Genomic DNA, 21,718 nt, shown 5'->3' on the forward strand with positions numbered 1-21,718 from the left:
AAAATGTGTGAAGTCATCTTTTGAACAAATTTCTTCAAAATAATGCATTCCACCATAAGTCTTTAGTTCTTTAAGACAAATGCTTTTTATGCTTTACAAAGAATAAAAAAGGGCAATTATATCGCACGTTTGTTGCAGGTTGGGCATGAACAATACAGTTTAGAAACCTCCATCTGTCTAGGACTTAATGACGTTTCTTAGATGGACAAGCCACTCATTTGTGGATGATTTAACTGTATCTTATAAGATAGTTTATTGTTAACCAAATACGGTCAAGAGCATTATGAGCGGTCGTTTCTAGAATCATTAACACTATACAAAGTATTCTAACTGGTGCCTGGCGAAGTCGATTTTTTATAAATAAATTCAAGAATAATCAATAGTATTTAACAAATGTAAGCGTAAGAAATTTTGTTCTAAAATTGTATATTATGAAGGTATTATTTAAGCTGAAGGCGTCAGAAAAGTCACAGAAAATATGGATGAAACAGTAAATATTTCTGCCATTCCCAGATATATAAACTTATCTACAAACAAAAGACGCATATGAAACTTAAAAGGGAATACTTAAAGACACATCTGACAGTTTCCTATATGTATATACGCAAACATTTTCCTAATCCCAGAAATTCTTTAAACTGTGTGTACTGACTAAGAATCAAGTTAAAAACGGAAATATGTATTAAATCGCATAGGCACCGGTGTTTGATCTTGAATTATATGCTCTTGAAAATCATAAAATACTAAAAATTCCAATTTTCAAGGGCAGATAATTCAAGATTAAGGTAAGGAAGCAGTGCATTTTAATTTATAATACTGTTTTAGTCAGCATTTGCATTCAGTATACAAAATCTTAAGAAATGTGGTCTATGAGAACGACCAGGACGTTTATGTATTATTTTGTCATGTTCATAGTCAAGGGCATTTGCCACAGTGTCTATATTGGCATGGGGCAAAAGTTTCCTACGGACATAATTTCTTCTTTAAACTATGTTTACTGACAGAGAATCAATTTAAAAACAGAAATAATATGATAGCAGTATTTAAAAATACATTTATTGAAATATTACAGAGCAGTCGCTTGCAATACTACAAGAAACGATAGTGTATGATGTTGTATGTATATGTATTGGTTGGCTTGACACATAAAGTATGTGCTCTTCACCACTGTACCCATGAGTCATGCAACATCAAGTTGTATTAATGAAATGAATGAACTGGCACGCAGAAAAGTGCCATTCAAATATTCCACATTAAATGCAAATACAATCGGCCGTGTCCAACTGTTTAAAAGCAGTTTGGTTACTTTTGATTAATCAAACGTAAAATTATAATCACTCCCAAACATCCTGTATCAACACACCCCAACATGCACAATAGTAGCCCGACGAATTCCCCGGAAACACCACCAGATAAATTCCCTTGCGAAGAATTAATGGCAAGTTAAGACCTTTACGCGCGCGCAACGCTCCTTGCCTTTATGTGTCAAGCCAACCAATACATATACATATAGGAAACTGTCAGATGTGGCTTTAATATAATATCAGTATTTAAAAATACATTTATTGAAATATTACAGAGCAGTCACTTGCAATACTACAAGAAACGATAGTGTATGATGTTACTAATATTACCTATCCGTTTACTTACTTCTCTAAACATAGTCGTGCAGATAATGACTTTTGCTTCTCTTCCTTTTCTAACTTTTTCACTATAGTTTTCGTCATTAAACTCATTCCTTCTTATTAACATCAGCCACTGTTCTAGAAGTACTGGCGTGTACATTGGTAGCCAAAACAACTGAAGTTCAAAAGTATAAAACAAGTTTAGTTTTAAACATCACTGTGACCACCTTAAATGAATATATCACTATTGGTTTAGTTGTGGTTTTCTTATCAAATTTATAAATTGTGTGTATTCGTTGTATTCACTCAAATGCATTTTAAAGTTCAGACTTGATTTAGAAATGTACTTTTCAAACAAAATGTTATGAATAAGTACAAACCTGATCCTCTTTCAGTTTAAACAGCAAGCCATTTTTCCATATTAAACGAAATGTGAACAGTATCTGTGCTGCTAAAAGACAGCTTCCGGAAATGACTAAAAGAGCTAAGTCTAGTTTCGTGTTAGCCGGAATGACAATGCAATCATATATGTCCTTTGTGCCTGCAATAAACTGACATGGATTATAAAATTCATGTTAACGTCAAAACATATTATGCTATGCTAAATAGAGAACAAACATGATAAGTACATATGAAAATAATAGTTTTCAAAGCAATTTGCTCTTTTCTTTAGTTTCCCAAAACGTTGCATGGTCAAGCTATTAATTTTTAAATTTCGCAGAACAACTGAAACAAGATTAAGTCTTATGTTAATTACGAAATATCCACAATTAATTTTTGATGAACATTCACAAGGAAGAAGGGTGCAGCCAGACTTAAAGTTGTTTTTATGTAATGTTTTACTCTGTATGAATGATTTGCTTTGAAATTATTTCTTTAGAAACGAATGTTTAATTGTAGCTATAATAAAAGAAATATAAATAAATGTACACATTTTACACTGAAAGTCAAAATTGGACTAAATGTTTTATTAGTTTTCTGTCACATATCGACTCTCCATCTATAAAGAGCCACGCTGTCTGAAATTTTATAAAATGTCATCAAAACTTAAACTTACCGTGTAATAACATCCCAAATGACTTTAATCTATGTTATATACGTACAACAATCCTTCAACATAGCCTTTCTTGCGAATACAATTTCATTTCAAATATAGCGTTTAAATGTTTTCACCTTTTTGAAATAACAGTCCTTAAAATTAGGTACAAAATGTATATAAATTATAAAAGGCATGTTCACTTACAGATAACAGTCCGAATACAGTTTTGTAAAACAAGAAGCAGATAGTAAACTTACTTCCAATACGCATCAATAATGATTCACAGCTTCCTTTAATTGTCAGCAGTAGAAGTGATGGAACAATTGTTAACACTAACGGAAGTGCAAACGCTCCAATTTGCATGCAGGTGGTACAAGCCATGTACCCAATGTAATAACCTATGAAACGAAAAATAACATCTGCATTACATCTCCTTTCTGCGCTTTTTACTTTTATTATTTAAAGACAGGAACGAGTGCAGTCAAGATAAGGGGAAAATGTCGAATATCACTGGCTATTTTGAAATATTGTGCAGACATGTAATAAATATTAACTAATCCGGACAAAGGATCGTAATCTTTAAAAATACTTGACATCGTAGAAATGTAAATGTTGTGCCAACGTGCCAACGGAATAGTATTCTGAGAATGTTATATCAAAATAAATTAAGTGAAGTAACATATTGATTGTAGATTCTGGAAAAAAACACTGAGAGATAGCTACTTGTGCAGCTATTACCGAACTTGATCTAGAATTTCAGAAATAATTAAATTAGACATTAACTACTGTCAACGAATTTTACATCATTCAAACACCTATTAAATCTCCTCAATACACTTAACATGGCAAAGACAATCCGGGTATTGAATTATTAGGAAATGCAACATTTCACATTTTTACATTTTCCAATAACCAACATGTATTCTTTCACAGTGAATTCTGTAAATTAAATTATTGTAAAAAAGTTATACTTTTGTTAAAAAATAGAACAGAACATTTGACATGTTGTCCTGACCTTGACCCTTAATTACACGATTAGGGTGGACAAACTTCAACCCTCACCCCGCTAGGGACACAAATGTATATAATTTGTACCTCATTATTAACCACCATGTGTAGAGTTTGCTACAATTAAGCCCCAATCTGATATTAAAATTGTATCATAAAATCCGTTATACATTAAACGTAGCTCTGCAGCTTCATATACATTATGAAGCACATAAGCAGGCGTTCAATTCCATTTACATGAATCCAAATAATGTAAGCATATCAACAGTAACGTATATATCTAGTTATTGAATTATACAACTATATAACATTTAGCATTCGGCGCATCTGTATGGCTGTTGTTGTTAGAATATATGAATAACTTTTCATGCACTCAAAAAATCAAATTTGTAAAGTCTAATGTTACGAATCCACAACATTAGCTAATTTATGAAATAATTTAATTCAAGGTGTTCATATATTAGTAAACACTATGATAACTTACTGATAAAACTACTGCAAATGTGTGCGACAAAATAATACACTTCTTCGTTGCTAGCCTCTTCCCAAACCGACAGTTTCCAGCCGTTTGAATAATTGACAATTGTCACTAAAACAATACATAAAGACTTAAAGTACTTAAGGTCATTGTTCAGTATCTCTAAAAGCAAAAGTTCATTCACTCTATAAAGGTATTTTTTAAACAACGGGTGTGCATGTGCTAGTGTGTGCGCGCATGAGTGTGTGTTTAACATTTCAAACGAACTATTTTAATCTCTGTACGTATTAAATAAGAAATGTGATAGATGCCATTGCGAAAACTGAATAAATATTAAAAATGGCAGAAATTATAAAGTGCATTTGAATATTCTTGAAACATAAAGTTTATTGTAAACAATATTTAAAAAGCCACAGGCAACAAAAATACCGCTAGTGTTTTCCGGAAATGGGGAAATGGAATCAACACTGAATAAGAGCATTGATATTCCATATGTCGAACATATTTTTGTAAGAGACATGATAAGCGTCAACTTCCAAGTGATTCTTTTCCCATCATTCAATGTTTCAGGTTGGGCTGGTCTACCTTGTGATTCCTCCTGTATTGTTGGATTTTCCTTATTGAAAGAAAAGGGTTATACAAACCAGTGAAAATTGCGTTACATTTTTATTTTTTTACGGGTTAATGCCAGAACTAAATATTTTGTTAACGTCAATATAACATACAATAGATCTGTAAGGGGGTCATTTGTGAACATTATTTCATTAGATATGTTCTTAATAGATACATTTGGCTGGCGCGTGTTAGAAGAAACTTTGAAGATAATCATTATATTTTTAATTCACATAGCCCCGTCTATAGTTCCTGCATCGTAGACAATAGTAAGGCTGACAATTGTAAAAGCCGGAATACCTGTAAATCTGACATTTGCCCGTCGGTTTGTTCTGTATTTCCGTTGTTTCTTCTCCCGCTAATTTTTGTTTCCAGCAAAACTTTATTAATTGAAGGCGTCCAAGCGAAAGACAGGAATAAAATTCCAATAATCGGAATCCACAATTTTTCCAAAGCAACATGAAGACACACCAAGAAGACAGAGAGCAAAACGCCTACTATCTCAAGAAACAAAGCCGAACCAAATAAAACAAGGGTCCGTTTTCCATCTTCTTCGTTTCTTTTCTTACAACTTCGAACAAAGTTATCAAGCAATGGAACAAAAAATACACTGTTCATTAACAAAACAATATGGTGTGTCTTGCACAGTCCCGGGATATTGAATATAAATAGGCACACTCCAATTGATTCAAGAACCGAGATGGGCACAGCCTGGAAGTTAAATTTTTATGCTAACTATACAAAGTATAATTTGCTGTGTCATAATTCTTAGAAAAGAAAATCGTGAAAAAACAACTTGAATCAAAACAGACATGGAATAAAAGAAAATCGTTTACATTGCCAGTTATTTTGCTTATGAAAATGATTATATGAAAGAAAAAACGTCCCTTCCTCCTGTCTCATGTGTTTAAAGTTCAGTCTTGGTAATTCCTGAAGATAACTAACAGATTAAGAAATACAATTCTGTGACAGAAGGCATATTCGTTATATATTTCAAACTGTAAGAATTAAGTCGCCGAAATTAATACTTACATAAAAAATAGTTCTGAGGGATGGCATAGGCAGATCTTTGCGAAATGTTCCTTTCCAGACACTTTTGAAGAGAGCAAACATATTTGGCACCAGTATAAGTATTTGCAACTTTACAAACAATCTGCATCTTGAATCTGTATTTATGTCCGGATCAGTGTTCATTGCCTCGGATAAGACTAGAATCGAAATTTTGCTTAGTGTTAGACTCGATAAAAGAATAACACCGAATATGAAGGTGAACAGCCATTTTGACCCTACAGCGAACTTTGATGGTTTATGACGGTCTTTGCTCGCCTTCTCTTTCGTCCGTCTCTGTTCAATCTCGGCCGGGCGTTGAATGGTAAAAGGCTCTCTTGGTTGCGTTCTAAAGTAGATCAGAGTAAATTAAGTGAAAGAATTAAGAAGAAACATCAACGAAATGCCTTTCAAACACATTGAATCCTTGAAGGATAAAAGAACATAAACGTAGAAGTAACGAGTATAAGAAAATGTATATTCAAACAGTGTCAAAAGTTTAACGATAAACCCGAGCGCTTTTCGAAAAAAAAAAAAAAAAAAACATTTTCAACAATACCATACAATAATAGCGTAAAATCCGCCTGTATAGTTCGATATAAAACTGCTAACTGAACATTCCGATCAACAGAATACCCTAAGATCCGGACATTGGATGTAGTTATCTAAAAATAGCACACACTCTTCTGATTTGTTATTGCAAACTAGTATCCAATAAGAAGAGCAACAGCTGGTGTTGCGCAGTCAAATTTACTAAATGAGCCGGGACTAAGACAATTTCTTCAGTGGTTATAATAAAAATACTCGCTCTAGACGTCATCAGTCGCGACGGTCTAAGGCGCTAGTAAAAATTACTGTAGGTTTTGCTCCCCGCTATGGAAATCTATTTTTTAATAACTTTTTTTTATTTTGAGATTATATCGTTAAAAAGAATATGTCAATATTACATTTAAAAAAATAAAAAAAATCGCCCTTCTGCTTCTGCTTCTGCTTCGATACGGTGTAGGGCCTTTTACAGCGTAGGACACCGGGGGGAGTGCGCTAGTAATACTGAGGAAGGGCAGACTTAAAGCCCTCAACTGTCTGTGTGTCGACTATCTCACTTGACAGATGGTTCCAATCCACAGTCGTGTTGATGAAGAAAGAATTTTTATACTGTTCAGTTTTTGCAGTTTTTATTATAAGACCACGATGGTTATTCACTATATATCTATCCACTATGTTTTTTGTATTAAAATTTGGGTCACTACTAGTTTTAATTTGTCTCTTGCTTCTAGCTGGTTTGATGAACTCGTCGAGTGGTATAGCTGGTACCAACCCCTCGACCACTTTATATAGGAAGACGAGTCGGTTGGATCTGCGACGATCTCGTAATGGTGGAAGATCCAGTTCTTGTAGCATCCTTGTCATGCACCCTTCGTTGTTGGATTTGTAGTCATTTCTTATAAAACGTGTTGCTTGACGTTGCACCCTTTCAAGTTTGGTAATATCATTTTTAAGTATGGGTCCCATATAATGGCTCCGTATTCCATCAATGACCTAACCAGTGAGATGTATGCTGTTTTCTTACAGTCTTTAGTACAATTTCTAAGATTTCTACGTAGAACCGCCATGGTAGAATTGGCTTTCTTAGCAACTTTAGTAATATGTGTTGACCATGTAAGATCATCGCTGAGTGTAAGGCCTAAATAAGGATTTTCAGAAACTTGTTTCAAGATGACATTACATAACGTGTAAAAATGTGGTGATTTATTATTAACACTTAATAAATAACACTTTTTGGCATTAAAACGCATGCCCCATTTAGCAGACCAGTGTTCAAGTTTAAATAGGTCATTTTGTAATATTTCATAGTACTTTTGGGAACGGATTTTTCTGTGTAGTAAACAGTCATCTGCAAAAAGTCTAACTTGGGATTGCACTGATTGCGGTAAGTCATTTATATGACACAAGAATTAAAAAGATCCCATCACTCTGCCCTAGGGCACACCAGAATCTACTGTAGCTTTCTAGGAGCATTCACCGTCGACAACTAACTGCATGTGTCTGGTGGTTAGAAAGTTCTTTATCCATGTATGTATAGGGCCTTCAATGCCAAAACTTTACAATTTGTGTAATAACTCATCATGAGGGACAGTGTCGAAGGCTTTAGAAAAATCCAATATTATAACATCTGTTTGATGACCTTCATCATAGTTTTTCAATAGGTCTTCCATGGTTACAAGAAGTTGGGTTTCACACGAATAACCTGACCTAAATCCATGGTTTAAATTAGTCAAGATATTGTTCCGTTCTAAATGATTAAGAAGATGTTTACATATAATATGTTCCAATAATTTACATGAAACTGAAGTTAAAGACACCGGTCGGTAGTTCTCGGCAAGGTGGACATCCCCTTTTTTAAAGACGGGCGATATGTTAGCATTCACCCAGTCGTCCGACAAGTTCCCTGTGCTTATTGAGGCTTGAAATATAGACGTCATACCAGGAGCGAGTTGTTTAGCACAATTTTTCAAAAGTGCATTTGATATATTATCCGGTCCTACGGCTTTCGAGGTTTTAATTTTTAACAAGAGTTTTTCCACGCCCTTAGCGGGGAGCGAACCCACGGCCCTGACAAAACAGGGCATTTTGAACCAGTGCCTTTACCCTCTCGGCCAACGCGGAAGATTACTATTATAGCGGGTATTTTTTATTATAACCACTGATGATTTCGTTTGTGTCCTGGCTCTATTGGTAGATTTGACTGCTTAACATCAAGCTCGGATTTATTCTCGAATTCTTCGGACAAGCAATTTGTGTTGAAAAGCTCGAAGTAAGTTGTCTTGTGCTTTTCTTTGCATTAATAGAATATGGAAGTTTTTAAAACATGTTTAAATTGTAACAGAAGTTGTTGTAAGATCGAGACATGTGCTAAGTTTGTTTTAAGGTTACGAAGTAGGTCTTGAGAAACAAAAATCAAACAACACCAAATCATACAAAGAAAGACTTGTTTGACATGAAAATTGAACAGCATGTAAAAGATGTATATTATATTACTTTACGAAACAAGTGTCAGTATACTGATATAAACATTGATTTCCAGAAAATGACTGCCTATAGGGGCCCCACTTCTGGACAGTAAAACCCCTTTTAAAAACTCACCATTTTCAAAGAACTGCTACATATGTTCGTTTTGATGCATTTGCAATAGCGTGCGAGTGGTGAAATTTCACATAACAAGGTGGAACACAGTTTTCAGCAATTGTTTATCTTTATTTCTTTACAAACGGCATTCATTTTCAAAGGGAAACAACTTTTTTCTCGACGATTACTTAAAATAATCGGAAAAAGTTTTCTTCCTTTGAAAATGAATGTCATTTGTACTTAAAGTATTCCGAAAAAGTTGTCTCCCCGAAATTTCGAGTTACTAGGTCAAAAATGTGAGTTACTAAGTACTAAGTCGAAGTCTCGAGTTACTATGTCGACATTTCGAGTTAGGTATCTCGAAATTTTAACTTAGTAACTCGAATTTTCGGCTTAGTAACTCGAACTTTTAAGTTATTAACTACAATAGTTTACGGTGATGTATAGGTCCTGACCAATATTAGGTACTGAATTTGAAAAATATGAACTGTAGAAAAATGGTGCCAAATAAACCACATCCACTAGTACAAATACCAACGAAGTCTGCATACGATGCAAACAGATTCCGGTAAAACTGAAATTAATGTGTGGAGTCTATATCTTTCAAACCGTGCAGCCTTTAATCAAAAAGAAATAGATGACGTTTGTCGCCTGTGCTTAGGTGCCTCAGAGACACTCGAACATTTCATTCTCCACTGTTGTGTTCTATCTGCGACGCGTATACCGATCATTAGAGAGTTGCAGCTTGATTATTATAACTGGGAAGAATCTACCGATCATGACAAAATTAACATTATTATAGACTGATCACATATATATAGAACGTGGAAGTATAAAAACCACTATGAAAAGCTCTCAGATCTAAAATTCCAATGCAGATGTCTACTGTTCAATCTTCAAAATGAACGTTATAGACATTTAAAAACAGTTATTAAGCTTAGAGAAAGCCCTAATCGTAATAATAGGTACAAAACTGCATCAGCCTAGTCATCTAATGTAAGGCGATTTTCCAGTCATAATAGACAGTTGTATATATTTTGTATATGTGAATTTGTGGTTGTGGGACGATACAGACAGGTAAAGTAGTTCGTCTGTAAAGACGGTGAAGACACGGAGATAACAGATAACAGATGGCCGGGCAGAGTTTGCTCATAAAGATATGATTATTCAAATCATGTCTAAGTTCGAAGATTTTCAACCTAGTTTGAGCCCATATGATACGGAAATATAGACATACCTTACATGAACGTGTAGTTATGAATCTGACCAAGATTAGGTACATGGATAGATGTAGATTTTGAGGAGAGGTCAAAGATGTTTACCTGGAAGTATTCAAGCTTAGAATATTTCACTATTTTTACCATATCTGGAAGGTTTTTGTCCTAGTTCGAGCCTCTACCACCTAAACATACATACATGTAAATGAATGTACATGTATATAGTCTGGATACAGTTTGAAATCTGGAGAAGCTCTAGAGGCTATGGGGTAGGTCATACATTGATGTTCAAGTCTCTACATGTTGGGTACAATATATCGATATGTAGATAGATGATTCCACTTTGAAGAGTTAGAAGTCGTCCATTACATTTTGGCCTTTGACAGACGGACAGACGTTCAAATTTAGCGGATAGAAGGGCAAGATACGAAGTCGAAATTTCGAGTTACTAATGCTCTTCCGTAGCAACACCTATCAATTTTATTATAAATTTTTATTCGACAATACATTGAATACATACAATTTCTTTATAAAGGTAGATTAATACTGTTGTATATTTTGTTCAATTATATTAAATTACAAAAATACACCCAGTAATGCACCTATATATGGATAAGTACAGATTTTTTAAACTTAAGACAAGCAATATTTAGACACAGGCTTGCTTAGTATTGTCGGTATCTTATATGAGAAATTTACCGTTAGAGTTTGAAAGGTAGATGAACTAGAACCTCTGCTCCATATTTTCATAACCCGAATTACTTTATCAACATTGATATATATGTTTTCGTTTTTCTTACCTGTCTGTTTGGTTTGCACTTGAGGATGCCATACTTACTACACATATAAACACTTCAATGTGTTTGAGATCTACAAAATCAAACATTATTTGTAAATAACATGGGTAAAGTAAATATAGAACATGTATATCCTATGCTATAATAAATTTTACCTTTTAGTTTATCTATAACGTTTTTTTCCATACATTTGCTATCTCATGTGTATCGAATTTTATACTGCAATAAAATGTAGAAAATATAAAGAGAAGTCACCAATTTCCCGAAATATAGGCCTACATTTGCTTGAATATACGCAAAGACTTTTAAACTTTAAAACGGTTAAGAAGGTATACAATTACATAAACCAAAATATAACTACTGTAAAATGCAACCAAAACAATAAACAAAGTAGCAACAAACGTTTAGACCTTGTGACCGGGGATGAAGTTCAAAGTAACAATGTGTATATAAACAAGTTGGTTTTTAACCTGCATGTACTAAATCATTATGACATCTTTAAACTAAATTCACTAATGGCATGATATCAGTGGTATTATACTGTTACAAGTGTATGTTATCAATACTCTTTTCACAATATACAGATATGTCAATTTTAAGACCATGATAGTCTACAATGTCCTGTGACGGAGTTGTATGACCGTTTAACGAATCGACTTCTTCGACTTCCAAGACCTCGAAGATCCAAAAACAGCATGCACTCAAAAAATGACTAAATGTAGACAGTGTGTGGATGTAGTAAACAAGTCATACAGAGCGATATTCTATTTTCAAGAATGTTTTATATTTTTCATGGTCTTTGAATTTACTGAGCGAGCAATTCTAAATCTTAAAACAAGGCAAACTTTGAAGTGTCAAGGGATATTTCGATGAACTAGCAAACTATTGGCTATTATCAATAATAATTATTATATTAACTGAGATTTCTTTTCGACTACTCACATCGTTGTAGATTACTTTTCACGAAGCGTCCGTGGGATTTTTTAACAAATATTTGCATTCGCCCTATTATTTTCAATTGAAAATTATGACATTTATTTCGTATGAACAGCAAAAGGAAAGGCGCGAAAGTTACGTTAATGTTGCTTAGTGATAACAGACCGCTGCTTAGACGACGTCCGCGTATAGTGAGTGAGAAAGTTACTTAGTTCCGCAGTTGTTCCGTCTGGTGAACAGAGTGGCCGGGAAGCTGATCTTAATGTGAAATGAAACCAAAAGTGTGCAACTTATAATTTAGTACTGTTTACAAATGGAAAGGAAATATAATGGTAATACATTAAATGAAACATTTTTTCGGTGTTCATGCGAAATGAAAGACATAACATGATCAAAAAATTAATTCTCTAGTGCGATTCATGGATCTGCCGATTCTATGTTGTCGTTCGTTTCTCATGAATATTTTATTTCTTAATTAAAACTAAGAGAAACTTTGACATTTTTGAGAATTTTGGCCTGGTACTCAGGTATGGCTATGTCATTCATTATGAAACATCCTCGAGTTCCTGTTTACATATATATTCTATAAGAAATTCATTGAAATTTTCAACAATACAGTTGCCTTTAAAGCATGAAAAGTGTGAAACAATGCACTTTTGGATTAATACAATGGACATAATTTTAATTGACTGCAGCTTACTTTTAATCAAACTCAACCGAAATATTGCAGTTAGACTTTTCGTATTAGGATTACTATTTCTAAAATTACAAGATTTTTTAGGACCTTTTATCCTGCTAAGGTTTTATCCTCAGTGATACCAATTATTAAATTGTTCCTTCAGACGGACAATCGTAAGCATTAACTTTGCAATTCATTTTTTTTAATTTATCGGCGTTAGGTCTGAATTAGCGTAGCTATATTTTACAATAAACAAATGGTTTTTATTCAAACGGGCTATCATCTAATAGCTCTGAGACAAATTGTACGTTTATTGTTAAGTCTTTACACAGTTGGTCAAGCCTGCCCGCTTAGCTCAGAGAGCACCGAACTTAGTATCACGTGGTCGCAAGCACGATCCCATGGTATGATCTTAGTGGCGAATTGATAGACATTGTGTCTGAAACCTCTGATTCATGTGGAGAAGTTGGCAGTTACCTATGGGAAACAAATTTATACTGGTGCAAAATCAAGAAACACTCATAAGGTTTTCTCTGCCCACCATTACATGACTGAAGTCCTGATAAATAAATTGCGTTAAACCAAAAACAAACAAACAAACTGTACAATTAGTAACTACCATTCCATTTTGATTGTACGTGTACGAGACAATTTAGTTCTCATTAAAATATAATTTTACCTAATATATATATATATATATATATATATATATATATATATATATACACACTGTCTTGTAACATAGAAAAACAATGGGATTAAAGAGTGACGTTTGAATCCATTAAACGTAGAAAATTAAAGATTTACCTTTTTCTCATTTGCGTTTAACTGATGAAATGCTACTGAAAATCCTTGAAATAAATTATTTCAAGTCCTACCTCCTCGGCAAGCGTTGAGTTGTGAGGTGTTCTTTTTGTGTAATCTTCATTAACTATTTCAATGAAATATACTTGAACATTAAACTTGTCGTATGGTGCTCCGCTATCTTATGAACCTAGTAATTTTTCATACCTGAATCATCCAGAAGTTGTTAGATTACCGAATGTTAGCTAAATATATGGAGTATTACTTGTCAGTCTCAATTGTGACTTTCAAAATAAACGCAGGTAGGCATATAGAACATATACGACCTACTCACATACAACTTTAATAACAGGAATAGCTTGACTGATGTCATTATAATTTGATTTCATGGAGTATAATGTCATTTTATGTGTTTCACTGTATTAAACCGTATGTTTGGATCTGGCCAATAAAAGTCTTCAAAACAAAAATGAAAATCAACAAAGAACATCATGTAAGCTCTTAAGATATTTTCTATGTCTTTGTTTTCATTTTTGTTACTATCAAACCTTGTTAATGTCTAAAAAGCAATGGCGATCCGAATAGTATTTACCTAACATAATCTTATAACATTATGCAAATAGTTCAATTCGTGTCAAAATCAAAATATTAAGACATACAGTGGCGCCTGCGTGTTTGTTCCCCGAGTTTGCGTGATAACGTGAGCAACACGCGTGTTGAAGGCGAAACGTGAAACGTGTTGCACGGTTAGAAACGCGTGCATAAACGAGAAATAGTTATTGCGCATGCTCAGCGTGCAGCGTGCGCTACCGCGCAAATAAATGTTCTCCTGCGCATGCCCAGCGTGCCAAACCGAGAAGGTTAAATGCGCATGCCCAGCGTGCAAAACCGAGCAGGTTAAATGCGCATGCTCAGCGTGCAATTGATTTAAGCGTTTTAAAAAGTATATGGATTCACCGTCTTACGGTTCTAGATTGAAAGATGATATTTCTTTCAAATTTTATTTTTGATTTGAAATTTAACTTTTTGATCATTTCCGTAAAGAATTTTTTGTAAAGGGTTTATACCGGAAATTAGTGTAGACAGGATCTAGTAGACGTCAATGTTGTCTACGTCATAAAAAGACGGCAGTTTCACTGCATACCAAAGCGGCGACATTGAAATTCTACATCGCAAGAATTGGATTCGCCTTCCTCAGCAAGTGTTGAAATGTAACTATAGTTACGCTTGATTTTATTGGGCACTATGTACAGTATGATAAACACAAATGTAAAATATACTTCAGTATATCTTCATAATTTCGCGCATTTGAAGATTTTTAATACAAGCGCGCAAATGTATATTACAATCAAATTGACTAACAGTGGTGACTTCCCTTTAATATGTTTACACCATTTGCTGTCAACGAAGGTGTTGTCATCAGTTCTTGAAAATATGAAATATTCATGTTGGTTTTACTAGTTCTATGGTAGATAATGTACCTCATTTTACTTTTTCAATGTATATATTCCATTTTTCATGATGCTAAGCCTCCTAATAGTTGTAGCAGTGTGTATATAATGTATATAATTAGTCTACGATATCGATTGTCCGATTAGCTCAGTTGGTAGAGCATCTGACTTGCAAGCAGAAGGTCGCAGGTTCGAGTCCTGTATCGGGCTGCACATTTTTCCGCTCCTATTACATTGGTGCCGTGAGTGTGGTGACTAGCCTTGGAATCCTAGAGCTAGGGGGAAGCAATGGCTGGGTTAGTCAAAAGAATCTGAGTTTGTCTTTAAAAAAAGGAGGGAGGAATGTAGCAGTGTGTATATAATGTATATAATTAGTCTACGATATCGATTGTCCGATTAACTCAGTTGGTAGAGCATCTGACTTGCAAGCAGAAGGTCGCAGGTTCGAGTCCTGTATCGGGCTACACATTTTTCCGCTCCTATTACATAGTAATACCAGTGCTAACAGGGGCGTAGATATTACTCAAGGGAAGCTGTTTTACAGAACTTCACCAAGTAGAGCACACACAGTAATTAACAGAACATATATAAATCAGTATATCGCCTGTAAATTTATATATCTACACATCGTTTTATCAATATATCAGTAAGTAAAATTGTTTACAGGGCTCCAGATAAGATGCGTATTAGCGTAAATTACGCTAAAATGAAATAATGCATATACACATGTCTGATAATTTTTAAACGTATATGAAATAACAGAAATGCACGCAATGACTTTTTACTGCGTAAACAAAATCTGAATTGTCCCGGGTGCTTTATGTAACAGAGCACAGTCGGCATTAATTCTCCCACATTGAACGTACACATGCATTGAATGGTACTCTATAAACCTCTAGAGGTTAAACTATTATTTACATCAATGTCTGCGTAAATCAAATAGTTGGGAATTAATATTGATGGTACGGTAGTGTATTTTTAAAGCGGTGTCGATTTAAATATCAACTTCCGGGGGCGGAATAAACAAAAATGTCTCTTTCTAAGAATGTATAAGTGAACAAGCACTCTACGCATTCTTTAAACCAACAAAACTATCCCCAACACATAGCTAAAGGTATATTGAATATTCTATTTTTATAATTTTATTCGGTAGCGAGTGTGAAGCCAAAGCAAGCCAGGGGAAAAAGAAGCAAAAACTTAAATGATGAATTGAAACTAAACTGCAAACAAATGCATGGGTGTTACACCCAATAAATATGTTATAAAACTGATTTAAATTATCTGGAGCCCTGGTTTAGAAAAAAAATCACAGTCAAATCCGCACCTTTAAACGCACATCTGGGGTTTATTTTTATTACCCCGCAATAAATTTGTAAAAAAATGGCAAACACATGCAACGATTTTCTCACAGATCAGATAAGGTTAAATGGCAAACCTTGGGGTGTCACAGCAGTTACCAATGAAGAACTTGCCGTCACTCTTCCGTATGAAGGAAAAATACAATTGGTTTCGACCTCCTCAAAAAAGCTATGGAAGAAACGTACCCTGAGGGTCAGTACACAATACTGGGGTATATGCTGCTGCAAAGGGCAACTAGTTGTGTCATTAATTTCTCCCCCTGAGCTTCATATAATAAATATGAGAGGCAATATACTTAGTCGTCCACAATTTATCAATGCAAAAGGTTCTTCAATCTACGTTTCTGATCGAGATAACAAAGCTCTTTTTGTATTAAATTATCAAGGTCAGGTTTTAAGTAGATATGGAACCGTTGGAGGTCCGAGACGTCTTACACTGACAGAAGATGGGTCTGTTTTTGTTACTGTATCCAATGAAGACGGAAATGAAACAAAGAAAGTTGTTGAGATAACAGGCGATGGTACAGAAAGAAAGGTTATGCTGAAGCGTCTGAATGATCCTTATGCTGTCTGTTGGTGCGACGAAGATAATGAACTATACGTTAGTAGATATTCTGAAAGAGAAACACATGCCAATTTTCTGTGGGTATTTAAGATGTGACAAAGAGTATGGATACTTATTGCATGTAATCTCTCATAATATCAAAATGTTATATAGAAGTAATGCTACAGTTTTGTAACTGAATGCATTTTCATTTTATCTATCTAATGCAAAGAAGAGTATGTGTCCGTGTTTAAAGACACTAGTCCTTTAATTCACATTCGGAATACATCGATTGCTTGCAAAGCACTTGGTAGTTTTGGTTTGATATCCAAATTTTCTGTTAAATTGCTGAGTGATTTTGCATGTGACCATGGACTGTATGCAATTACCGGTATATATTGCTGCACATCGCAAAATTTGCATGGTCATTTCTCAATATATATATATACATGCTTGTATTACTTCCTGGTAACATAATTATTGCCAAACATAAAAGAGTTTAATTTTGTACATACATTGTAATCAGTTCAGACATCCGGGATTTTGAATCCCGGCCTTGGCAATGGAAATTTCTAAGATGCTCTTGAGTGTCTCCCGCTTAACTAAGAAGCCAGTGCTGGTTCATCCTAGGAAGGACAGACGGCTTTGTATGTATCGGTGATATTCAACGTGCACGTTAAAGAACCAGACTGTCCATTCTCAAAGAGGTAGGCTAAGTTAGCCCGACAGGATGGTATCAAAAAGGATTACTCTCCCTCAATGTTCTGAGGGCTTTGTCTCACTCTGTCCCTCTTGTCAGATCGCTCTGTGTCTGTACTAGTAGAGGATTAATTTGGCGCCCTGAGTGGCTGGTTTTGCGCTATGTAAATCACATTTTAACGTTTTGATCTAAAAAAAGTGCTATATAAATCTGGTATAAAATATAAACATTAATGTAAAACAAGCGATGTGACCTGCCTCCACATCGTTACAGCACCTTACCGTTATCCCGATTATTGTAAAAACATACGCAGGAAAACAATTACAGTTAAATCGTTAATTAACCTTACATAACACTGTGCGAAATTACATGTATAGATACAAACACTAAATTGGGTAATGTAGATACAATGTAACTGTTTTAACATGGATATATTGCCTTTCTAGTGGTAACAAATGACGACAAAATATTCTTTAGTTAAGTCATTGCCCCTGTTTCTGTTATATTGTGAGATACTTGTGGGGTGCTTATGCCCTAACTGAGCGGAAATAACCGTTTATAAAGGTGTACAGGTATATATGCCTTCTCCGTACAATTTCACATACAGAGTTATACGCCTCCTGATATAACAGTATTGTGTAAGCACATCTCAAATGGTTCTAATTTTATAATTGTAACTGTATCGACCAAACCCATACTTGTCATACTTATTGGGTTAAAAGGAACTATCCACTCTGGTTTGTGAGTATTAAGGGAAACTGCACAGAGCCTGTACATGTAAGCTAAAATCAATAATGTGAACGATGGATCTTTTTTCTTTTCTTTTTTGATTGGATTTTATGTCGCACCGACACATGATAGGTCACATGGCGACTTTCCAGCTTTAATGGTGGAAGAAGACCCCAGGTGCCCCTCCGTGCATTATTTTATCACGAGCAGGCACCTGGGCAGAACCACCGATCTACCGTAAGCCAGCTGAATGGCTTCCTCACATAAAGAATTCAACGCCCTGAGTGAGGCTCAAATCCACATCGATGAGGGGCAAGTGATTTGAAGTCAGCGACCTTAACCACTCTGCCACGGAATGTTTATCCTATCAAAATATTAAATCAAACGTTGTAGCATACCTGTAGCATAAAATGTTCTGTCATACAGTAATCAAGAGCGTGTTGATTAGTATGTACTTAAATGCAACAATAAAAAGCCTGCCACACTTGTATTAACGTTCTCCAGTGTGAATACGCATGTATCTCATAAAAGTTTGCAACGTTTTAGAATTCAAAATTGAACATAAATTCCTTCTCTATGAAACATGAAACAAAATTAATTATGCAAAACTGGTTTTATATGAAGACTAAAACTGGTGTTAACCATTGTTCGCAACTACGATTTCAAGACCACAGTCCGATTGTAGAAGTATCTTTCGCAGTTTAACTCAGCCATTCTTTCTATAATGTCATATGTTCAATAAAACGGAAACAAAACGTATTTTTTTATGCCCTAAGAAGTTATTCTACTTTAATTAATGTATAATCATATATATTCTTATAACATATATGAAATATATAAATTGTATCCGTATGTTTTACTAAGTTGACTTATATTTGAAATTTTACGCATAGGTTTTACGTAATATTATATTCCGTACCCCTTTATGAATGAATTAGTTGGATTTTACGGTGAATCGACAAACAAAATTATATATCGCCGAGAAGAAGATATTTTGAAAGCGTAAAATTGTAAAGCATACGCTTAAACTATTATAGTGTCAACAATATCAGTTGTAAACATAATAATATTGCAAAAGATATAGTGTTCAGATTTTGTGATAATGCCTATCTGTTTTAAATAAGATAATATTGCCGAATGAAACTTTTTCATGTAACTCTTTCAAAGATTAAACGCCATAGTATGTACTGCGCTGTGGAGCGTTGTCCATACAATCGATTAAAATAAGTTTAATAGTAAGTGGTGTTCGACATGGTACACATTCAGGTTGATTTTCTTTATTCAGAAGACAAAAATAAGTCAAACGGGTATGACCTTTTTGACAATGAGAAAAAACATCTTCCCCCGAACCCCCCCCCCCCCCCCCCCCCCCCCCCCTCGCGCACAGATCCGCGCACAGATCGGTTCCGTTGGGGCCATTCAACTAAAGTAGGTCTAACTTTCAAGCCGGTAAACTGTAGTTTTTCAAACAAAACCTCGAACCAAACTTTCATGTAATTTAGCTTACATTCTTGTATTTCTTTATAACACATATGTGTCCATCCGTAATAGAAGATGGCGGTTGTTTTGACAATACCCAAGTCATTTGAAGACAAAGGCCGTCTCTTTTCACGCAGTGATCTGAAAGAAATAAAGAACTGATTATTATAATAAACAGCATTTATTTTGAAATCTGTAAATGTTATATTTATATGCTATTTATTAGGCACTTCAGTGCATTCAAAGCCATTTATAGTACCTCGGAACGTAAAACCATTCGCGTTTCCTCTCAAAATGATGGCCTGTCCAGTCAAATGTCCGAAAGCTTTAAATTAGGGAAAACAAGAATAAACAAAATGCACGCTTACTTTGAAATTAAAAACACATCCCCATCCATCTACATGTTCAGTATTAACAAAATTACCTGTTAAGAACTGTTTACACCTAATGGAAAGTGACTATTCAGCGTTACATTTGAAGTAGTCCAAAATGTAGTTCAATGTTACTGAAGAAATATGTTATTATTAAGATGTAACAGCCTTATTTTTGACTTACCGTATAGCGACTTTTTATTTTCTGCTAAATTTGTGGGTCGAGGCTGTCACGCAGAAATAATTTCCGCACATTTAAACTATTAGCAGAATATTCTTACGCAGGAATAAACTTTCATATTTCGCTTGATATAATGACCTGTTATCTTTATTTCACGAGCTTTTCGTCTGCTATAAAATTATTCACACCGTATCCATTGTGGTTGATTGCTTTTGTTACTGTATCAATCTATTTTCCAGGAATGAATGGTTACCGTTTCGAGTGTGTAATCTTTACAAGTGTATATCACAAAACACTCTAGGTTTATGAAAAGTTAAACAATTAATTAATGTGTGTTGTTACTGTTGTAACTAAATGGAATGTGAACGGACTACATTCTAGATTTTGCGTTTGTATATATTTGTAAATAAATCGTAGTTTTCTACCAGCACTATAATGCAGTCGCAACTTGACCGCGATGGTTGACCTTAGGCTGATTATTCATATCGATTATTTCATTGTAGAAATAAGGGGTGCTTAGGGCGGCCGTGTATATTTATATGGAATGAGTTTGTATACAGCGTTTTACGTACACACCATTTCAATAATAGGTTGTACCTCATTATGTATTATAATACAAAGGTCAACCATCGGGGTCAAGTTGCGTCCACTATTATAACATTTTAAGAAAATGTCTTTTAAAATAAATTTCCGGTACTTAAGACCTTTTATTTTTAACATAAATCAGCTGCGCCAACTTCACTGTCTTCGATGATAATGCCACCAAGACAAAACTAACGAGACGATATGCATTTGAGTGGTTGCTTATAACATAGCAAATGCGGTAGCTATTTCCCATGCACAGAATTTACTTCCAGATTATGCAAACCGCAAAAAATAATTCCTGCTTTTCTCGAAGGTCGCAGAAATAAAAAAACGCAGAAATAAAATAGGTCCATTTCAGGGCAAAGCCGCAGATTTTTTTTGCCCGAAGAATTAACCCGCTATACGGAAGTATTATTGCTTATTGTATTGAGAAAAGATCTAGACCACATTTCGTTATGAATTTCCAGGTTTAAGGTTTATCCATTGAGAAAGTGTCTACATATGTCTAATAGCTAAACAGCAATTTCATGGGACCTTTTTTCAGAGAGTTTTTTTTTTTTTTGTGTTTTTCTTAAAAAAAAAAAATAAACAGATTATGTTTTCAGGTATGTAACATAACCTCTATTGTGTTGTTTTTGTTGTTGTTGTTGTTGTTGTAAAAAGACATGTAATACTTACTTGTTATATATCGTTTTCATATGATTGAAATGCTCTAAAGAACTGAAAATGAGGTCTCAAAATCTAATTGTTTACATGAAATAAGGAAGGAACTGAATACATATATTGTAACTGATCGCTTTCAGTACGCTTTGCAGAAGGATGCGCCAATTAGTGTTATCATATTGTCTCACGTACAGCTAACAGTCGATGATAGTGTCAGGTGAATGCTTGTCAGCTGTTATATCAACATTCAACCTAGATTACCATGCCACCAAATACGAATTACCCTGAT

The 21,718-nt window shown here is 34.5% G+C and overlaps 1 protein-coding gene across 3 annotated transcripts in view; it reads right to left on the reverse strand.

Annotated features, from left to right (window-relative positions):
• The window catches only part of LOC123541765 (uncharacterized), a 51,597-nt gene extending 38,072 nt beyond the window's left edge, over positions 1–13,525 (reverse strand). For 2 of the 3 annotated variants that reach the window (XM_053532140.1, XM_053532138.1), the window contains exons 1-9: positions 13,372–13,525; positions 10,953–11,022; positions 5,795–6,158; positions 5,063–5,473; positions 4,580–4,766; positions 4,157–4,261; positions 2,922–3,062; positions 2,006–2,166; positions 1,651–1,800 (exon numbers count right to left, since the gene is read on the reverse strand). In XM_053532140.1, the coding sequence (XP_053388115.1) occupies positions 1,651–1,800; positions 2,006–2,166; positions 2,922–3,062; positions 4,157–4,261; positions 4,580–4,766; positions 5,063–5,473; positions 5,795–6,158; positions 10,953–10,984 (1,551 nt within the window). In that variant the 5' untranslated portion in view covers positions 10,985–11,022; positions 13,372–13,525. The remainder of the gene's footprint in view (positions 1–1,650; positions 1,801–2,005; positions 2,167–2,921; positions 3,063–4,156; positions 4,262–4,579; positions 4,767–5,062; positions 5,474–5,794; positions 6,159–10,952; positions 11,023–13,371) is intronic. The other variant, XM_053532139.1, reaches the window with a different exon arrangement.
• Between the last annotated feature and the right edge of the window lie 8,193 nt (positions 13,526–21,718).

This window comes from Mercenaria mercenaria, chromosome 19 (assembly GCF_021730395.1).
Source record: "Mercenaria mercenaria strain notata chromosome 19, MADL_Memer_1, whole genome shotgun sequence".
NCBI classification, from domain to species: Eukaryota; Metazoa; Mollusca; class Bivalvia; order Venerida; family Veneridae; genus Mercenaria; species Mercenaria mercenaria.